Source organism: Pantherophis guttatus, chromosome 1 (assembly GCF_059756535.1).
Source record: "Pantherophis guttatus breed Tessera chromosome 1, ASM5975653v1, whole genome shotgun sequence".
Lineage (NCBI taxonomy): Eukaryota > Metazoa > Chordata > Lepidosauria > Squamata > Colubridae > Pantherophis > Pantherophis guttatus.
Window position 1 is genome coordinate 219,048,537 of NC_142063.1, and position 21,889 is coordinate 219,070,425.

General features: G+C 38.6%; 1 protein-coding gene across 2 annotated transcripts in view; it reads left to right on the forward strand.

The window, feature by feature from the left end:
- Window positions 1–21,889, forward strand: part of DLGAP2 (DLG associated protein 2) — a 459,052-nt gene that overhangs the window by 65,892 nt on the left and 371,271 nt on the right. For both annotated transcript variants that reach the window (XM_034436765.3, XM_034436764.3), the window contains one exon: window positions 17,540–17,594. In XM_034436765.3, coding sequence (XP_034292656.1) covers window positions 17,540–17,594 — 55 coding nt within the window. The remainder of the gene's footprint in view (window positions 1–17,539; window positions 17,595–21,889) is intronic.

Genomic DNA, 21,889 nt, shown 5'->3' on the forward strand with positions numbered 1-21,889 from the left:
GAATATTTCAGAATTTGATGTACAGCATATGATGTGATAAGCATGGAAGAAAGTTGTGGCTTGGAATTTTTATTTTTTAGGGGGAGTACATAGCATAGCTATGGGCAGGGGGGCCTGGGCCTGGAAAACCTTCCTTTTTTCCATCGTATATCCATCGTATATATTTCTTCTATATGCCTGATGCAACAGAGCCCTTCATAACTTTTATCAAATGCCCTCTGGTATATTTCTGTTCCAGTATCTACTTTATTTAATGGGAGTTTCTATCCCTGTTCAAACACATTTGTCATTCATTTTGTGCTTTACATTGTCAAGTTGCATGACTTTTTTTTTTTTTTTTTACTTCTGGGAAACAATAGTACTCTGGTTTGGATTTCTGTAGAAGAAAGACAAATGAAAATATATGTGGCATTGTAATAATATTTCGATGCTAACGCAAGTTAAATATAAGTAATATCAAGCAACAGTGCCTTTCTGTTACTTCAAAATAGATGTACTCCAGGTCAGATCCCTAGAAAGAAGTTTTTAGCCCAACTTCCCCAACCTATGAGCCTAGTTTAACACACAAGATTTTCTGGAAAGCCTTGTTCCCTGTTTCTCACTTAGTGGGGTCCCATAGCTCTAATCTGCTGCTATGCTATAAACTTTAATAGATCTATCTCTAACCCGCTACCTTTTGGCTCACTTACAGTTTCAGTTCTGAATTTCTTCCATTCCTTCACTTGTGTACACTAATAGCTGTTCATTCCTATTTTGTTATAGTGTGTTAGATTTGATTATATTGTTAAGACTTGTGATTGCATACTTATGAGACTATGAGAAATTGAGTTACAAGTTTGAGTCCATATGTAATATGTTGGGCCTTTGACTTAAAGAGATTCACAGACAGAATAATAGAATTGAAAGGAAGCTTAGAAGACCATCTACTCATAACCCATTGGAGCATCTCTGACAGATGACCATTCAGCCTCGGCCTGAAAACCTCCACTGAAAGGCAGGTTCACCATTTCATGTGGCATCCTGTTCCACTGGCTGACGGCTCACACTGTAAGGCAGGTATCAACACACCCCATCCTAAAAAGTTCCCCCTTAAGCTTCCTACCCTCAGAGCTGCTTCTGAGGATCCACAGAGCATTTTGAACACAATAAGGTGAGGTTAGGGGGCTGAATTTAATACAGAGGATCTGTTTAAAAATGTGTTCTCAACGTAGTTGTAAGCACTTTGGAAAAAGCAAACCCACCACAGGATGTACTCTTTTGTCTTTAATTGGGTACTTCTACTTCAGATGTATATAATTAACAGCCCTAAGCTGTTTGAATTGGGAAGAAAGCAGAAATGCTTCAATTATGCAAGTAGCTGGCAAGAAAAGGAAGCCTATTGATAGCTGGTGCTAAAATTAATCTGTAACCTCTGAGATTATGACTCGCTTCAAAATGACAACTGTCACTGCTATTTGTCTGTTTCCATAGTCACCTTTTAAAATTAAAAAAAAAAAACCATTGGTAGAGATTCTTTGGAGCCAAAAGTGCATCAATAATCTTCTAGAAAAGGCAGGCAGGAAGTGGTGGAAGAAGAATGCCATTTCCTAAAAATAAAATATATAGTTATTTTGTGGGCAGTCTAGTGATTCATTATGACAGAATAACTGATGGTTATTCATTTTTATACTAGGCCTTATGGTAACTGTCAACTTGGCTTCACTGGGTGAACCAAGTAGCTGGTGGCCTTTTTCTTAGTGTTACATTTGCTCAATCCTTAATGCTGGTAATTTAGCTATGGCACTGAATGACTTAACTTTTGACCTTCCCATTAAATAGGAAAGCCCACCTTAATTCTGATGACACACATTTATTTGGGATACCCGACAAAACAAATTCAAAACTCTTCTTTAGACATCAGTCACCTAGTAAACACAGCATGTTAGTGGTTAAAAAATAAAACCCTCCACTAAATAAAGAAGGACATTAAGAAATGAATTAAATTATGATAACTGTACTTCTTTTTGGTTTGAAATGTTTCACTGGTTATCCAAGTAATTACTCCAGTCTTCAACTCAACTCAACTTCAACTTCTTCAGCTTCAAACTCAACTACAACTTCTTTCTCTAAAATTTTCCTTTTAGGGAAGTTAAACTTGGAAGAAATTTATCCAGTGACATTAAATCCAGGGATGGGTTTTTGAGAAGGGGCACACCAATGTGTCTTTCAAGGCAGGAAGGGCAATGTCCTTAGTCTAGGATAATAAATGGTCTAGTACTTTATGGAAAGATGATTTATTGATGTTAATTTGTACTGTCATAGTTGATTAATTATCTATGAGTGATTTTGAAAGCCTCTTTTTTGTACAATCACACATACATTCTTCTACCCTCATTTCAAAAAAAGGAAGGAAGGAAGGAAAGGAAAGGAAAGGAAAGGAAAGGAAAGGAAAGGAAAGGAAAGGAAAGGAAAGGAAAGGAAAGGAATTTCTTATTTAGTTATGAAAGCTCGAGAGAAAGAACAGCAACTGTATTTTATTTGCCATGCATAATCTTCTTAATATCTGGTGTTGTACAATATATGAAATAAAAAGCTTTCTCTGATTTTCTACATACAAGTCCTGGACTTTAATAAATCCCCCAAACAGCTGCTTTGTAATGTTCCATGGAACGGTGCAATCCATGACCTATTGACAAAGAGCAAGAATCCAAAAACAAATCTCCTAAGTATTAGCATAGTTGTAGTCATTTTAACTTGAAATAATCCTGCTTGAGAAGTAGTATACTGTAACAGGATAGAAATAGGAATATAAATAAATCTGATTGGAGCAGATTTGGTGAAACTCCCCTATGATTTGCCAGTTGCAGCCCTTTCTGGATCGCAACGCCTTGCGCACAGTCATTATGCCCTTGTCACCTCCCGCCTGGACTACTGTAATGCTCTCTACATAGGGCTCCCCTTGAAAAGCACCTGGAGGCTCCAACTGGTCCAGAATGCGGCCGCACAGGTGGTTATGGGCGCAACTCGTTGTGCCCACGTGACACCCCTCCTGCGCGAGCTGCACTGGCTCCCAGTGGTCTTCCGGGTGCAATTCAAGGTGTTGGTTGCCACCTTTAAAGCGCTCCATGGCATTGGACCTGGATACCTTCGAGACCGTCGTCTGCCACCAGTAGCCTCCCACCGGCCAGTCCGCTCCCACAGAGAGGATCTCCTCAGGGTGCCATCGGCCAAATTATGTTGGCTGGCGACACCCAGGGGGAGGGCCTTCTCTGTGGGAGTCCCTGCCCTTTGGAATGAACTGCCCCCAGAAATTCGTAAGATCTCTGATCTCCATGTATTTCGCTGTGCCCTCAAAACCTTGTTGTTCCGCCAGGTTGGGCTATCAATGTAAAGATTTTAATTGGTTTTTAAATATGGGATTTTAAATTTGGGGGTTTTATAATTGAGCCTATTATTTAATAATTTTAATTATTTTTAAATTTTGTCTGTCTTTGTGCTTTTAATCAGGCTGTACACCGCCCTGAGTCCTTCGGGAGAAGGGCGGTATAGAAATAAAATTAATAAATAAATTAATAATAGATGAAGATAGGCTGAAATGGCCTTCTGAAATTTCCCAACAAATCTGTGAGCAAAGGAATTGGGTGGGTGACTTTTCCAAATTTCTGCAGAAGAGAAATTCTCCAGCAATTAATCAAGGGCATGATTCCCCCGCTTCCCCTTGTAATAAAAGTAACATAACTACTGCAAAACCCAGTGGGGAAAATCCTGTTATCATGTTTTCCTTGGCATTTATTGGAAGTGGGAGGAATTGGAGAAATAGCTTTACCATTTACAATCACCCTGATACTTGGTGACTAAACAAACGCAAGGAAAACTTACATTACCCATGAGAATTTATATTCTCCTTTGAAATAGCTCCAAAAGCAAAGTTTTATTGAGAATGCTTAGAAGAAGAAAAAATACAGGAGACTTTCTCTACTGAGCATTACTCTCCTTATCCAAATAAAATACAAATGTGGCCTGATTTCTTTTATGTGCATTTTGTAGGCCTTAGGAACATTTGGGCAACGTTTCAGGGGTTTGTAAGTAGAGCAGGGTCATGGCACCCCTTCCCAAATGCCAGGAAAATAGAAAACTGCCCAGAAGAAATCCAGGATAACCTGAATTTCTTTGTCATTACAAAGAAATTTGCATAGAGATACCCATGGAACCATTATAAGTTGAGATGGACTGGAAGGAAACTTATTACCCTAATTTTCTGTGGGCTGTCAGCCTTGACAGTTTTGTAATTGTGGCTCAGATTAAGACATGTTATAATCACCTATATAGGCAATGATATCCTTCCTTTATCTGATACTGTCCATGTGTTAGAATTTAGTTCCCATAATTTGTAGATACCATGGCCTTTTTCCATGACTTGGTCTAGAAGGATTGAAATCTAACAAATCTGAGTTTGGGGAAGGCTGGAGCAAACCTTATAAAGACCAATCAATGATGTACAGGGGTGGGTTGCTGGGGGTTCACAGGGGTTCAGGAGAACCTCTAGCTAAGATTCTGTGCAGTTTGGAGAACCCCCAAATCTCACTCCTGGCTGGCCCCGCCCACCCCGCCCCTCCCAGGAATCCCCACACATCCTGGGTTGGATGCAGGTAAATGCAGGGCCCGTTTCCGGCCTCCAGAGGGCCTCCAGAGCCTGGGGAGGCTGTTTTTGCCTTCCCGGAGGGTCGAGGAAAGCCTCAGGAGCCCAGGGAGGGCAAAAGCGCCCCCCCACATGGTGCAGGAGGCCGACTAGGCCATGCCCACCATGGCCACATCCACCCACCAACCGGGCAGAGAACCCTGTGCTAAAAGTTTTGAAGCCCACCCCTGATGATGTGTCTGATTAAGCTCTAGCTCTGTTACTGGAGATGGAAGACAGTAGGAAAAGTTCCTTAAATTCAGTCAGATAAATGGAGGGATTGATTCAATGGCACTCTTGCTCCAAATCCTAGAAATTGTCCTCAACTATATGTTATTTCTGTACAATTCTTTACAGCATCGAAAATAGCTTTTTGTAGCTCAAAGTCTGCATGAATAGCACTGTTTTACAGTGCAGAGTTTTCTCCCAGGCTCATTATTCATTTGGAAAGGAGAACATTGCTTCTCAAATAACCTTTCTGCTTCTAGAAGAGATGTCCCTTGATTAATTGTCAGCCAGGTCAGCAACATTTTTGGGGGGGGAGAGTTTTGCTTCGGGGAAGACCTCGTCCTTCCTGTTTGATGGTTTGTTATGACTGTGAGCTGTCTGGGAAGTTAGGTAAAGTCTAACACTGGTTTAACAGATGTGTCTCATTGATACCTTGGTAATTAATGGTGCTTGACACTTGCTTAAAACAAAAATAGCAATAGCAATAGCATGTAGACTCATACAGGTAGTTCTCAACGTATGACCATAATTGAGCCCAAAATTTCTGTTGCTAAGTGAAACATTTAAGTGAGTTTTGCCCCATTTTATGACTTTTCTTGCCACAATTGTTAAGTGAATCACTGCAGTTATCAAGTTAATAACATGGTTGTTAAATTATTCTCTGGTTTCCCCGTTGACTTGGCTTGTCAGAAGGTTACAAAAGGTTATCATGTGACCTTGGGACACTGCAATGTCATAAATATGAGTCAGTTGCCAAGTGTTTGAAGTTTGATCCTGTGACCATGAGGATGCTGCAATGGTCGTTAAGTGTGAAAAAGGATCAGAAGTCACTTTGTTCAGTGCCATTGTATCTTCGAGCGGTCACTAAATGAAGTGATGTAAGTTGAGGACTACCCGTATACCACTTCATAGCGCTTTACAGTACTCTCTAAGCAGTTTACAGAGTATGGATATTGCTTAAAAAAATGTGTGTGTTATAAATGTTATTCTATCCTGAGTTTCCCACCCTCAAGCCTTCAGTAGTGTACCAGTCAGGTACCCTCTGCACTTATACAGCAGTTTTTATTTCTCCTCAAGCTTTCATGGAAGTTTGATCAGAAGAAGATATTGGAAGGGAGAAATGCACTGAAATGTCTACCTTTTTCTTTGATTCTTGTCAAGCTCACGTCCAGGAGATCTACACGATTTTCTTGGCAGTATTATAGAAATAATTTGCCATTGTAGAAGATTGTGTTTTTTTAAGAAAAAATTCCGCATCTAGCCAACTCTGGATGGGATGCAGACTCCCATCCAAGAACTTACCAGACCCTGACCCCGTTTAGCTCTTCAAATTAGTTTAGGTCAATAAGCAGTCGCGGGGGGTGGGTGGGTGGGTGGGGAAATAGTCATTTTTCCCCCCTCTGATGCAAGATGTGAACCAATTAGCATCCTTTTGATACTTTGCAAGACCTATTAGCCATTCTAGTATGAAGAATGCATGGGGGGACATTTTGATTTAGTACAGTGGGGAAAATTTATCTTTCCACTTGCAGCTGTTACAGTGACTGCAAGCATTATGTGATGAAGAATTAGTAAATCATTCTGTTTGCAGAGGTATACTCCAGAAAATACATTAGGAGATTATTATTATTATTATTATTATTATTATTATTATTATTTATTTATTTATTGAATTTCTATACCGCCCTACTCCCAAAGGACTCAGGGCGGTGCACAGCCATGAAATAAAACACATAAATATACAAAATTTAAAATCGAATAAAATGAATTAAATAAATTTGGCTGAATTAATATCCAATTTAAAATACCCATATTTTAAAATCCATTAAAAATTTAGAATTTACACTTAAAAGGGGGAAGATTTAGGCGAGGCCAGCTTGATGAAACAAAAGCGTCTTCAACTCGCGGCGGAAGGTGCGCAGATCCGGAATCCTCCGTATCTCTGGGGGGAGCTCATTCCAGATCGTCGGTGCCCCCACAGAGAAGGCTCTCCCCCTAGGGGCCGACAGCCGACATTGTTTGGCCGACGGCACCTGGAGGAGCCCCTCTCTGTGGGAGCGTACTGGTCGGTGGGAGGCTGTTGATGGTAGTAGGCGGTCCCGTAAGTAACCAGGTCCCAAGCCATGGAGCGCTTTAAAGGTGGTAACCAGAACCTTGAAGCGCACCCGGAAGACCACCGGGAGCCAGTGCAGCTCGCGCAGGAGAGGTGTTACATGGGAGCTCCATGTTGCTCCCAAAACCACCCGCGCGGCCGCACTCTGCGCCAGTTGGAGCCTCCGGGTGCACCTCAAGGGGAGCCCCATGTAGAGAGCATTACAATAGTCCAGACTAGTTATGACTAGTTAATAAACACATCAGCTCCAATTCTGACCTACAAAATATAATTCATTTGTGTTTTCAATATCAGATTTCCTCAATCTTATACCATCCAGAAAGTTCACTAGGGAAGCTATACTGTATGGGCAGCTATATAATTTTGTTTAATAAATATTTAATAAATTTTAAAAATTAAAAAGGGACAAATCACATCATAATTAGGGGTATAACTGATAGATCTTCATGCCTGCCAATGTTGTTCAATTTGGCCCACTGCTTAGAGGTTGTGAGCATCTGGATGGAGATGAACTGGCTCCAGCTCAACCCTAGAAAGTATAATGGAATGTGTGGTTGACCTTGGGGGATGAGGGGAAAAAATGATGCCTATGGAATGATCAGACAAGAGAGGGAGGAGCCTGAAGTCACTTAACCGTCAGGGAAAGAAACTTAACAAGTACCTGCCTTAATTGTTCAAGCGGTTAAATGTAGCAATGGGAAGGTTATAGCTTCTAGCTTGCAAGATTCTGTTAATATAGCCTTACAGTAGAATGGATTTAGTTCATCAAGTTATGTTTCTTGTCTGGTTTACCTGGGAAGGCTGACACAAGATATAATGGCTCCGGATATTTGGTCATTTTGGATTTGGTGAGGTATCATCTTGTTGGGGTTGCAGAGTCCTTGATAGAGACAATTTGGGGTCTTTCATGGCTACTAATTGAGGAGCAAATGGCAGCTGCGTGTGGGGGGAACTTTGCATAGATTCATCTTGTGCACCAATTGCATATATTTCTCAGTTGGGATAGCCTACTCGCAATCACTCATGCCCTCATAATTTCTTGGTTGGATTAGTGTAATATTCTCTACATGGGACTGTTCTTGAAGATTATCCAAAGTGTCCAGAATGCAATGGCAGATGAAGTTCTGGGCACTCCACAGTTTGCCCATATTACACCACTGCTCCTTGAGCTGCTGGGACTTCCACCTTTAATGTTCTGAATGGCAAGGCACAGGCTATTTTTGGTACTGCCTCTCCTTGAAGGCATCTGCTCATTTCCCCAGGTTAGAGAGGATGGGCACATTGCAGATCCCTTCCCTGTTTCTGGTGGGTCCCAGGCAGAATACCTTCTCTGTGAAGATCCCTGCCCTGCTACCCTCAAGATCCAGCAGGCCCCCAATCTCTTGGCTTTCCAGGAAGCCTTGACGAGCTGGATCTCCTCACAAGCATTAGGGGTGAAATTGGAGCCCAGCAAAATTAAACGATGTGTGGAGAAATGTTTGCCTTTGGGTCACTGGGAATCTTTGTTATGATTTTATGGGTTTGGGGTGTTTTTACTGCTCTTTTGTGAGCTGCCCAGGGTTACAGGTGACCATATAAGTCTTTTGAACAAATAAATATAAGCAAATCAATTCAGGCATGAGTGTAACAAGTCAGCTATAAAAATATACTGACTATTGGCATACATAAAAATCTTACGAGTTTTACTTACGAGATTTACTGTGCCAAGATGCAAAAACATTGATCCAAATATGCACGTTTAAGTATGTGTGACTTATCTTTATATAGTTCTCGCAATATTACTTTTGCAGTTGTCATTGATTTCAGATAATGCTCAATTTTCATATATTTAGATATATGTACACATTAAGAAAGCCTATCTTAAAATATTTGTCTTACATCAGTTAAAAGTTCTAACAGTTTATATTTCAAAACCTTGTTTTTTTATCATGTGTAACAAAAGACATTAATATGTCATTTTTCCCCAAAAAGCATAAATTGGTATTTAATATTACTATGAACCTTTTCATGCTTTGTTGAGAATCTTTATTGAAACTCTTTTGATTGCAGTGGGCCGGAACAATATTATAATAACAAACATAATCATGCAATACTGTTCTTATATCCCATCACCATCTCCTTCATATTTTAAACATCTCCTCATCTCCCTATCTCCAACCAAGTCTTTTTGGCTGACATGCTATCAATATTTTTGCATCCATATTTAACATTATAGATTGTGGAAAAAGTAGCTTTCATACTTGATATTGATATAGAGCTGGCTAACATTATTTTAAAAGGACATCCCATGACTTTGAAATGTATACCAAGTATAAATATTTAGGTCAACCTATCAACCTATGAGCAGAATTGAAATAAGAATTTTGTTCACTAAGCGATATTGTTATTAAGCGAGTCATCACATTACCAAGCATAATTTTATGACCTCTTTTACAGCAGTCAATAAGTGAATCCCTGTGACCCACAATAGAAGAATAGATGGAGAAAGTGATAGAGCTAACAGAGATGGCAATGGGGTGGGGGGGATATCCAGCTTTGATTTTACTTGGGAAATCACTTCCGGACTTTGTGCTTGAGATAGAAAAAAAAATTGACTTTGGATTTTTCCGATTAACTTAGTTTACCGTTATGTCTAGTATTTGTTAAGTTGGTAAAATAAAAAGATGAGGCCGCAATTCTATTTTGTATTGCACTGCATTGAAAAAAGTTATCAATTGCTTTTTTTTCTTTCCTTCTTTTCTCTTTCCTCTTTCTTCCCCTTCCCTACTTCCTCTCTATCTTTATTTTCTTTTGTATTTTATATTATGATAACCCTAATAAAAAAAAATTAGTGAATCTTCATGGTTAATCAAATCACATAGTTCTTAAATGAATCATATAGTTCAGGGGTGAAATTCACTTACCTTTCCCTACCGGCTTACAAATGTGAGTGCGTGCGCCTCCTCCACGCATGCACCGAGCCATGCACAGAGGGTCAAAAATGGGATGTGATGATCTCCAGGATGGTGGGTGGAGCCTCCTGTCGCCGGCACTACCGGATCACGCAATCCGGATAGATCTCGCTGAATTTCATCACTGATATAGTGGAATTATAATTAAGTCAGTGAACCTGACTTCCCCCATTGATTTAACTTTGTTGAAAGCCAGCTGGGAAAACTACAAATCACATCATGTAATCACAGGATGCTGTGACTGTCAAAATGTAATCTGGTTTCCAAAAGCCCAACTTGCGGCGATATGACTCCAGGTGTTGTACAGTGGGTTTGTACACCGCTTTCTCAAACACCATAGTAACTTTGAACCATTGTTCAGCAAACAATTGTAAGATGAGGACTGCTTGAGTTCTCCATAGGAAAGCAACTTGGGTCAGGAGTTTTTTTTTCTGCTTTCATGGACTAATGCATTTATTATTTCTTGGAGAGCTAAACCTGCAGCTGATGAAGTGCTAGGTCATTTGCTATCTAGGGAAAGGTATGTTATATAGCCATTATTAGATTCTGATTCTGTTATTATTTTCTACAAATCTTGGAATAAAATTCAAAAGGTATTGGTTTATTGAAAATTACACACACACACACACATACCACAGTAACTGGAGTAATAGTTGCAATTGTTTCATCCTAGGGACCAGCTAACTACGTGGACTTTTCACTTCTATTTCAGAATCTCCACATTGCGTTATTCAATAAAGATTTTACTTCAAGTGCACAAAGAGAAATGTGCTTCTTTTTTGCACTTATGAAAGCTTTATATAGATTTGTGTGGGATGTCTTGCGTATGCACTCTAAAGTTCCCTAATTTTCCCCCCAATAGCCTTGCTTTATTTATTTTTTAGTTTTCATTTAATGTGAAGCATAAGCATACCAGCATACTTGCATACCAGCCTTAAATATGTCCTGAGCAGTGGATAAATTAGTGGAATGTCTATTCATGAGGGGAAAAAAAATCTTGAAACTTTTTTGAAACGGTTTTTATAAATCATTTGTCAGAGATGTATTTAACTACTGTCTAGATCAGTGTTTCTCAGCCTTGACAATGGCTGGCTGGCTCTTAAGATGTGTGGACTTCAAGCTTCCAGAATTCCCCAGCCAGGTTGCTCCAAGTCTCACCATTTTTTCTGTCCACTTTTTACTCTTATCTTTTTGTCACCCTCTGCAGATATCACTTCATTTTCAGAACATCTGGGTAATAAATCTGGAGAGTCCTTTGGAGGACCAGATTAATTAATAAAAGCAATGCATTGCCTTAAAAACCAAATAAGCGATATTTTATATTGTCTTGGTGGACCACGTATTGAGCAATTCGGCATTAAAGTTATTACATCTTATGCAGATTTTGAATTCCCACTTGCATGTGTTTGTCTTACCTATCCCCTAAATAAAATCCACTTTAAATGTGGATTAGTATACTAATTTGTATTAAAAAAATAGTTTTCAGGTATTAATTAGCCTAACCTAGTAAATATTTGCCTCCTCTTGGAGGCACCACTAAAGCATTTTACATTCCATGAAACTTCATGATAATCTGCAACTCAAGAAGTTCATAAAATGAATTAGACAGACTCATACTGTATGTGCAAAATTTAGAATAGCAAAAAACGGAAAAACCCATAAGAGAAAAAATAGCATGCTTTGCTTTACACGGTTCCTTACTGTGTGTCAGGCTCCAAAAACCAAGAAAGATATATAGAATTACTTCTGAGCAGTTTCCTTTATCGTTCCTCATCTATAGGCAGAAATCTTGCCAAGCTAAAGCAGCTACTTGCATCATTGAAGATATACTCTGAGAACTTCTAGGGATGAGCTACTGTGACCTTCTTCCACATAAACTCAGCTGTCTCTTAGTCCTCTGGAATGCAACCCCTCCCTCCTGGGAATCCAGATGACATTCCACTGCACTGGATTCTCACGTCTGTATATCTGCCCATGGATGTAAGATGCATTAAATACCTGATTTTGAGATTACCTTTAGAGAGATACTGGCAGGCACCTACGACTGCAATTGTCTGAATGCTTATTTGAGCACCATAGAAGTAACTAATACATAGAATTTGCAATACAAACCCAGAGGTTAATATAAATTATTTGAAGAAGGCATACAGTGTTTCCAGTTTATGCCTTTACAGAACTTGGAAATGGGCTGCCATAACTTTATAAAGATTTAAAGATAATCTAGATGACATCATCTTCCATTTGCACATTCCCATATATTTCTAGCACTTGCCAGAACAAATCTATTAAAGAGGGAAAGATGGAATAGAGCATAGAACATAAAGTAATAGGGCTAGAAGGGACCTTGGAGGTCTTCTAGTCCAACCCTCTGCTCAAGCAGGAGACTCCTATACCATTCAGGACAAATGGCTGTCCAGTCTCTTCTTGAAAACCTCCAGTGTTGCTAAACCACAACTTCTGAAGGCAAGCCATTCCACTGATTAATTGTTCTCACTGTCAGGAAATTTCTCCTGAGTTCTAGATTGGATCTCTCTTAATGACCTTACACCTGTTACTTCTTGTCCTGCCCTCAGGTGTTTGGGAGAATAGTTGCATAATATCATTAGATTCATTGTTCTTCTCCTTTCCACCTTTCCTACTTTTCTGTCTTTTCCAGAGAGCTAGTGTTAGCATACAATAACGTATCTGAAGTAGAATAATTTGAACCTGGTCATTTGTGCCTTGAGTGACAATTCTGGGTTGATTTGTTTGATGATCCATTGGTTTGTTTTCTTGAATGTCCATGGTATTCATAGAAGTCTTTTTCCAACACCAAAGATGTCAATACTCAACAGCTGAAAACCCTGATAAATAAGGGCTGAATAAGCAAAATAGCTCTTCTTATCTTTCTTCAATACCTTTCTTCAAGGTTACTGTTTGGCTCCTAGGAAAGACAATTGTACTAGGGTTACAGGTACTGCAAAAGCCTCGACATAATTGAATCTCATATGGAGTTGTGTCTTTAGGGCAGGGGTGTCAAACTTGTGTCATCTTTTTTCCCCTTCGCTAAACCAGACTTGGGTGTGACCAGTGCGTGATACATCCGGCCTGTGAGTTTGACAGCCCTGCTTTTATAATAAAGCAGAAAATTGTAAGACCCAGCCAGTTGAATCCTTGCTCCTTAGTCAATGAATTTTTTTGCCTCTGCATCCCTAATCCAGAGAAGGACCCAGCATACTTTGTAGCTCCAAACTTAAGTAATGATTACTTAGGGGCTAACTAATGGCTGTAGGAGAGAAGAAAGTAAATGTAGAAATTACTTTTAGTAAGAGGGCAACAGGATTTTTCCAGATTTGATAAAAAAATCTGAATTACTGAAGAATTTGGGAAATATGAGTTTCACTTGCGATAAGGGGTGAACAAAACACACACACTATATATATTAATTTTATTTTTGTGTGCTTTCCTTATCTAGCATTTGATCCTCACTGTTTAAGTATTCATACTGCATCGAAATCAAGTTTATGTGTTCCACCAGACATGTGTCTTGTGTAGAATGTGATCTCACAGCCAGTATTCTTTGGCTGACTTTGAGAAACTAAGGCAAACAGATATAGATAAGAACACATGATGAAATCCTGTATGAGACGATTCTTGAACTACCGGTTTTCTAGCTCACTACTCAGTCTCTTAATTAAGTATATTATGGAAGCTCAGAATGTGGCTGACAACATCTTTTCGTAACTTCTTCTGTGAGACTTACAGAGACTTACTTAAAAGAGATGGATGCCTCTCTAGATAGCCATAAACCTTTCAACATTACATGCATCTCAACTTGGTTGGTTGTGGTATTTGTCTCAATATTGCTTGGTAGTAAGGAAGACAGTATAACAGAATCTTTGGAAATAATTGAGAAATTGAAGAATGAGATTCAGTTGCTTCCAGTTTTTGAAGGGAACAAATGATTGGGCTCTCCATTTATAAGATGAGAAATTGCAGTGAATTTGTAAAAAGAGAACTGTCTATCTTCTTTCCAGAATAAAGTATATCAAATGTTGAAGAAGCATTGATTTTGACAACTATATATCTATATATGTAGGGTATAGAATCTGTAAACCAGTTAACCTATCAAGCTTTTCTACACAATTCAAGCTTTGGTAGCCTGGCCTTTTTTCAAATTTGGGAAGGGAAACTCACATAAATGATAGAGACAACAAGGATTTAATATGCTGGTGTTAATTTATTAGAATGAATAATGGGATGAGGTTGTGAGGATCAGAACTTAGGTGTGTTGGAAGGGTTCTCCTTAACTCTGTCCATCTCTTACAATCCTGGTGAAAAATTCCTTCTCCAAAAGATCCTATAAGTCTGACAATGGAATTGTTGGGACAACACTTTAAGCTACTTATTAGAGGGATACAAGTATCCTTAATGTATGACCATAATGTAGCCTGCAATTTCTACTATAGAAATTGCACTACTAGTCATGACAGCCATCAATTGAGGCACCCACATGACCAGTTCGATTTTATAACCTTTTTTGGTGATAGTAATTAAGCAAACATGGCAACTGTAAAGTGAATGTGGCAGTCATAAAATGGGTTCTTTTGTTGCTGGAAGCCACTCAAAATGGCTGGAAACTAACAAAAAAAATTTTGGTAAATCATAGTCATATGACTTTGGAATGCTGCAAGTGAATGCAAAAGTGAGTGGCCAAGCACCTAAAATGCGGTCATGTCACTGCAGGTGCACGTGACATGCTGCAGTCGGAATTCCAGAATTGTGTCATAAGAATCTTTGGGGTGGGGGGGTTTCCGTCATGTCATCGAATGGTTGCTAAGCAACCAGTTATTTAACAAGGACTACCTGTAATGACATACCTCCATTATTCAATACACTGTAATCCCAGTCCTGTCTGAAAGACCTCTCAGTGCTGGAATTTTTAAAGTCAAACAAAGAGTTAAGTTTCGATGCTTTTTCAGAAATTAATCCCTCCACTAGTCACTAAAATGGACTTCCAGTCTTAAGACATGAGAATGGTATATAGCAGGAAGACAAGCTAAAACAATCCTTGACATTTGTGCAAATTCTGGACCTCTAAGCTGACATCCAATCACATGATTTTGAAAAACAAAGAGACTACAAGTAATATGACGATGGGGTTTGTAGGATTTTTTTCCCTTCGTGGTATATTACACATTTTTTGCTATATTTTATTGGGGCAATCACCTCATGAGACAAGAACAGAGTCCCCAAATTGTAATCTTAATTGGAAATCTGTGCATCACACTGTTTATTATTGAGCGGTTACCATGTTTCTTTGGGACAGTGGTGCATTTGATGTTCCATGCCAAGTGACTGCTTTGATTCTAATATCAGGGGGAATTTTCCTGTGGCAATTAATTTGTTAACAGAAGAACACTTTTAAATTTAAAAATCACTTAGCTATGAAATTAGACTCAAATGAAATTCTTGTAAATCTTTTAAAATGTAAATAGCTTTACTACTTATGAATCCATACCTTTGCTCTGCTCAGCATACAAATACAGGATCAACATCATGGCCGCCTTTTCTATAACCTTTCTCAGATTTATGTCCCATCTTTCTTTCAAGAGCTGAAGTTGGTATATACAACATCCCCTCCTCCATTTTTTCCCCATCTACCAACCTCTATAAGTATATTGTAGTAAGACTTTGTTGTTCAAAGCCATCCGGTCAATTTATGTGTCTGAGGATGAATTTGAACCTAGGCCTTCCTTGGTTTTAAAATTTCACTGTTATAATTGAATGTCATTGAAACATGAGAAGTTGTGTAACTTCCTCTCAAACAAAAAGACATAAACAAAGGAAAAAATGTTGGGATTCTCTGTCTTCTTTTTTTTTTAATTGCAGGATTTCACTGTAATGTTGGGGTGCCAGCATTAAATTGTATTTTCTTTCCAAAGATCTTCTCATTTTGTTAGACTCTTTCCACCAATGGTGAGAGACCAACTCTTTTCAATCACCAGCCCTGGGTTAACTATGTTTTTTTGCCTACCCTATCGCAACTGGTTGCATTTTCGCATAAAATTAGGACAGGCTGTCAAACTCAAGGCCCACGGGTTGGATGTGGCCTGCAGGGCCATCCTCGAAAATGTAAGGGGCTGGCCTGTGTCGCTTCAGCCTGGTCTATCCGCATTTTTTTGGCCTGGTCTACCCAATGTGAAGAGGAAACATCGGGCCAGCATGGCTTCGGCCCAAGTCTACCCATTGCGAAGAGGAAACTTCAGGCCAGTTTGGGGAGTGTCGCCAAGTTGGCCATGCCCATCCAGCTGGCCACGCCCACCCAGTCAGCCACGCCCCGTGAGTGGCATCAAGGTGGCCACGCTCACCCAGTCGGCCATGCTTGCCCTGCCCCCTGAGGTCAACCACAGCCCTGATGTGGCCCTCAATGAAATTGAGTTTGACATCCCTGCCCTAAACAAAAGAAGCTGACAGTGTAAGCCTATTCTTCCAGTAGACATTGTTTTTGCCAGCAAAAAACTCTGATCATGGTGCAAGTGCTGTCCTGCCGCAATGTGTTTATTTATTTTATTTGACGTTGTGCTGCCCAACTTCAAAGTAACCCTGGGAGGCTTTCACAGTACACTCAACAAAATAAAAACAGTGTATTAAAAACATAACAAAAAACAAACTAGAAAAGAAGAAAACCAACAAGATGGCCAGTCTGACAACAGTCCAAACATCCTGCAACCTTCATTAGCCAGCCAAAAGTTCCAGCTACCCTAGCCCAAGGCCTGGGAGAATAGCTAGGGCTTTATGGCCTTCTGGAACACCAGCAGGGTGGGAGCCATCTGGATCCTAGGAGCACCTCATTGCAGAGGGCAGATGCTGCATCAGAGATACATCTTTCCTGGGTTCTAATAGGTGACACTATTTGACCAGAGGAAACTAGAGTAAAGTAAAGGTAAAGGTTCCCCTTGCACATATGTGCTAGTCGTTCCTGACTCTAGGGGGCGGTGCTCATCTCGGTTTCAAAGCCAAAGAGCCAGTGCTGTCCAAAGACGTCTCCGTGGTCATGCGGCCAGCATGACTAAATGCCAAAGGTGCATGGAACGCTGTTACCTTCCCACCAAAGGTAGTCCTTATTTTTCTACCTGCATTTTTTATGTGCTTATGAACTGCTAAATTGGCAGAAGCTGGGACAAGTAACGGGGGCTCACCCCGTTACGCGGCACTAGAGATTCAAACCGCTGAACTGCCGACCTTTCGATCGACAAGCTCAGCATCTTAGCCACTGAGCCACCACGTCCCTGTTTGACCAGAGGAAACTAGAGTACATCAACCCTATTTTCCATGCAACACCATGAGAAATGGGGATGGGGTGGGGCTCAAATGACCAAAACCTATGCCATGTAAGGTTTTATAAACCATAATGGGCACTCTGTATTGTACCCAAAAGCAAACTGGCAACTAGTGCACCTTGTACAGGAGAGGGAGAGGGGGAGGGGGGAAGAGGGAGAGAGAAAGAGAGAGAGGGACTCATGCCTCTAAAATGGATTTATACTTAAATACATTCTTATCCTGTCTTATAGTAATCAAATATTTTTCTTTTGTGTCTTGTTCTTATAGGTTTTGCCTGGCATTCTGCAGAAACACTGCTGTATTTTACCAGATAGGAATACAGGTAATCACCAAATTTTATTCTGCTCTTTTAATGTCTTCCTTTGTTTTGAGACAAAGAACTCTGAAGGAATTACAAGAATCAGATGATTCTCCAATTGCTCTTCATAAGGAGGATTGGGGAAAAAGCCCTCTGAGAAATGGGTTGTTAATCTTGAATTTAAATTAGCTGTTGTAAGTAGAATAATATATTTACAAATGACATGCCATTTGGGGCTAATTGCTCTTCTAGAAAATGGATTTCCACTCTCAGTATTTGCATATATACATTCATGAAATATATATTTATTTCCAAGCAAACATTTCCAGTTATTGGTTTGCTGAACATCTACAAACTCAAGAGTATATATGGGTTCTTGTAGCTTGATTAAGAATAATTTCCATTTCTCTATATAGAATATGAATTATTTCCTATCGTGGTTGAAGGAGCAGTTAAGGCTTAACTTCAAAGTTACATTTTAAAACTATTAAATTACTAAAGCTGTAGAGAGTTCATAATGTAGTTTGTTTCCAATATTTTATGAAAAAATGGCTGTCGATAAATAGCCAAAGTAAGGTTGCATACAGTATATTTATACTGAAATTTAGATTAATTTGAAAGCAGAATTCTCGAATGCACATTCTGTGCATTTCATGATTCTCAATGAAATGATTATTCATTTAAAGCTGGAATGTTAAGTTGAAGTTAGGTTCCTACTTATGGCTGAGATGCTGCTTCAGTCTTTTAGGCCATGGAAGAGCTAGACTACAGCATGCACAGGCTACCGGAAACGATCCTTGAATCCATCATGTGAATCTTCCAAGGGACTTTAAAGTTTCAAAGACAGGTGATTTTGCTTGTGCTTTTCTTTTCATATGAAATTCCAATTTTTAATGAGTCCTTATAGAGAAACGTTGATGAAGAGACATGATTACAATCAATCTGAAACACGATTGGTACAAAATAAATAAAATATATCAATATTCTACAGCATATATAGCCTTCTACTCACTTGTTATTCAAAAATAACATTAAGCTACTCACTTCTTTTTTTTTAAAGAACACCTTTAGAATGACTTGCGATAGATTAATACTAGCTAAGGCACAATTAGTTTGCATTTCTCCCCGAGAAGTGCATTTACACATTTCTGACTGGAAAACTGCCTAATAAAATTCAAAAACAAATCTGAAGGATCAGAATTTAGTTCACGGATTAACTCAGGAAGTTCGCATATTGGCTCATGAAAACATACACCTTTTTTTTTTTTTAATTTGATTTATATGCCGCCCTTCTCCGGAGACTCAGGGCGGCTTACAATGCATTAAGCAATAGGCTTCATATTTTTGTATATTTATACAAAGTCAGCTTATTGCCCCCACAAACTGGGTCCTCATTTTACCTACCTTAGAAAGGATGGAAGGCTGAGTCAACCTTGAGCCTGGGGAGATTCGAACTTACAGTAATTGCAGACAGCTGGTGTTAATCACAATGCTTTTAGTCTGCTGAGCCACCAGGCCCAGATTACTTGCCTTTCCTACACTGGTAGAAGGGACAACTGGGAAGTAATCCTTCTAAATTGTTCCGGTAAAACTCATCTCCATGAACAAATCTAGTTTCTTAACGTGGGAAGTATCCCAACATCATTCTGAAATCAGAGGTGTACCAGAGTCTTTAATACCCATTAAGTCAGCATTTTGTGGTCTGCAGATTTGATGGCTTCAATTTAGCAAAAAAGCTGCCTTACTGAGAAACATTGCTTTTTACTAGCCACTAAGGAAATGAGGGATTAGTTAAAGTGTGTGCCATGATTCGGTAAAATGAGCTTGAATAAAACATACAACAGAAAGTATAACCATTGCAAGCCTCTAAAAGCAGGAAAGTTGCATGCTCTATTGCAAGTGCTTCTAAATTAAGACTTTCTTTGATCTGAATTTCCACATTATTTCCTTATCATTGGTATTTTCATAGGGAAAGTTCTCTTCAATTACCACGTATTAGATAAAAGCCATGGAGAGGGGAGAATCATTTTCCCAAGGCAAATACAGGAGGCTGGTGATTTTTTTAACTTTGCTTTTTTATTCCAGTTTATATTCTGTACTTGAAACTACGTTTTCTCCAAGTGAGTTGTTAAAAGTTGATTTTGTTATTACTGACTGAGTTTTGCTTTGTTTTTTTGTTGCCTAGAATTGACATGATGATTAGGGTTGTCAGGTCTGCTTCCAAAAAATAGCGGACAAGCGGGGAGGGGGGGGGGCGGGTGGTTAAGTAGTAAAAAAATAAAAAAAATTTTTTACAATTAAATTATATATTTTCTTACAAACATTTTAACACGCCATTTTAGGTCAGTCGACACAAGCTACAATACATTTTAAAAATGTGAACTGTACATAATTTTATAACGTATTTTTATTTTAATCTCATCATTAATTTTTTCGGAGAATCGAGTTCAATGGATATTCGATCTTTGTCTCATTCTAACTTATGAAAAAAAAGACAAAACGCGATTCTCCTATCCTTATTCTCTTAGACTGTACAGCTTTAGATTACGTACCATTTCATCATAAAGCTTTTGAATAAAAAAAATGTCTACTATTTTGTGAAAAAAAATAGTGAACATAATGTGAAAAAAGCGGACTGTCCGCTCAAATAGTGGACACTTGGCAACCCTAACTGATGATTGAGGCAGCTTATAAATTAATTAAATAAAGCAGCCCCATTGGTGAGTTTGATTATGGCTGTTGGGTCTTTTTGCTGATCATAAGATGGAATGAACTAACACATGACTTCTGGCACATGATATATGGATTGTGACTATGTCATTCCATTTTCACTAATTGAGTTTCTCTCTGGTTTTCTAGTTTTAATTTCTTGTCCACTGCCGACAGTCACAGTTCTAAGATAGCTGGCCAAATAAACGGCTTTAAATAAATAATAGTTCTGCTTTCTGCCACTACATGATGACCTCTTTTGACCAATTTTCAGGAAGTTATTAATGCTAAGTAGATAATTCAACAAGGGTAAAAGTCTTTGAAATGTTGGCACAGCTGATCAGATCCTTAGCAACACTTCACATATTAAAATATTGGATAATAAGTTTATCTCTATACTGTAACAAAATAATACCCTTTGGCCTCCAGTTCTAATGGGAGAGTCAACAAACATTGCATTGAATTTAATATAGATAATTGGATGCTGTGTGTTTTCTTTTCTGTACAGGTTATGCCAGGTTGGAGATGGTTGTGAATTTGCTCAAATTTCAAATAACTGTTTCAATGTATTGTTAGTTTCAAATAATTGTCTATCTTTTTTGATAATTGGGAACATCATTAAGCAGTTGTAAACATGTTCTTGCTGAAATAATTTTGATTGAATACAGCTATTTATATCTCACTTTTCAAATGAATTCCCAAGATAGAATATCTAGTACAACACCTTAAGGTAACACTATAAATTTATATTTACAAACCCTACTCAGGGCAGGAATATAACGTGAAGCAGCTCCAAGAAATAGGAGTCTATCCTTTAATTGAAAGCATTCAGAGAAGGTGTTTAACACCATACAAGTTATTGGATCTACTATTAAACTATTATTAAATGTTTTATGTTAGGAAGTTATTCTTTTTAACATTTAATTGGAATCTGAATTTTTATAACTTTTAAAGTTTCTTTTTTCTGTGCTCTTTACCCTGGAAAGATACAGTACAGATCTTGATTTCTTTTTAAAAAAACGTAAATAAATTATTTAACATTAGAAGAAAAGTTATTTAAAATTAAAAAATAAGTTATTATGTATTATTTAAGTTTAAACAAATAACAATAAATGAGCAATAAGAGTGCTTTCATAGCCCCCTCAGTCTTCTCAGAAGTAAAGATTCCCAGGCCCCTAACTTCTCCTTGTAGCAATTCCAATCCTCTGATCTTTTTTTTAATCACTTTTCTCTTAATTTGTTTTAGTTTTTTGAGCCTCTTTTGGGGTATGATGGCCAGAACTAGACCCAGGACACAAGGAAGGGGTTTAGCAAAGTAGAATACATTGGAATAACTACTGCTAATGATTTGTTAACTTAAATCTCTTGGTGCAACCATGATTTTCCCCCCATCTTTTTTGCAGACAGTTTCTGAGTCATATTCAGTTGCAGCCAACTACCATCCTAAGGTATTTTTCACAAATACCATAACTTAGCTAGGAATTTCACATTCTAAACCTGTACATTTGATTTTTATTTCCTAGTTGGAGAAACTAAGAATCGTTTTAATTAAATTTCATTCTGTTGCTGTCAGGCCATTTTTCTAGCCTAAGAAGAGTATTTCCGGTGTT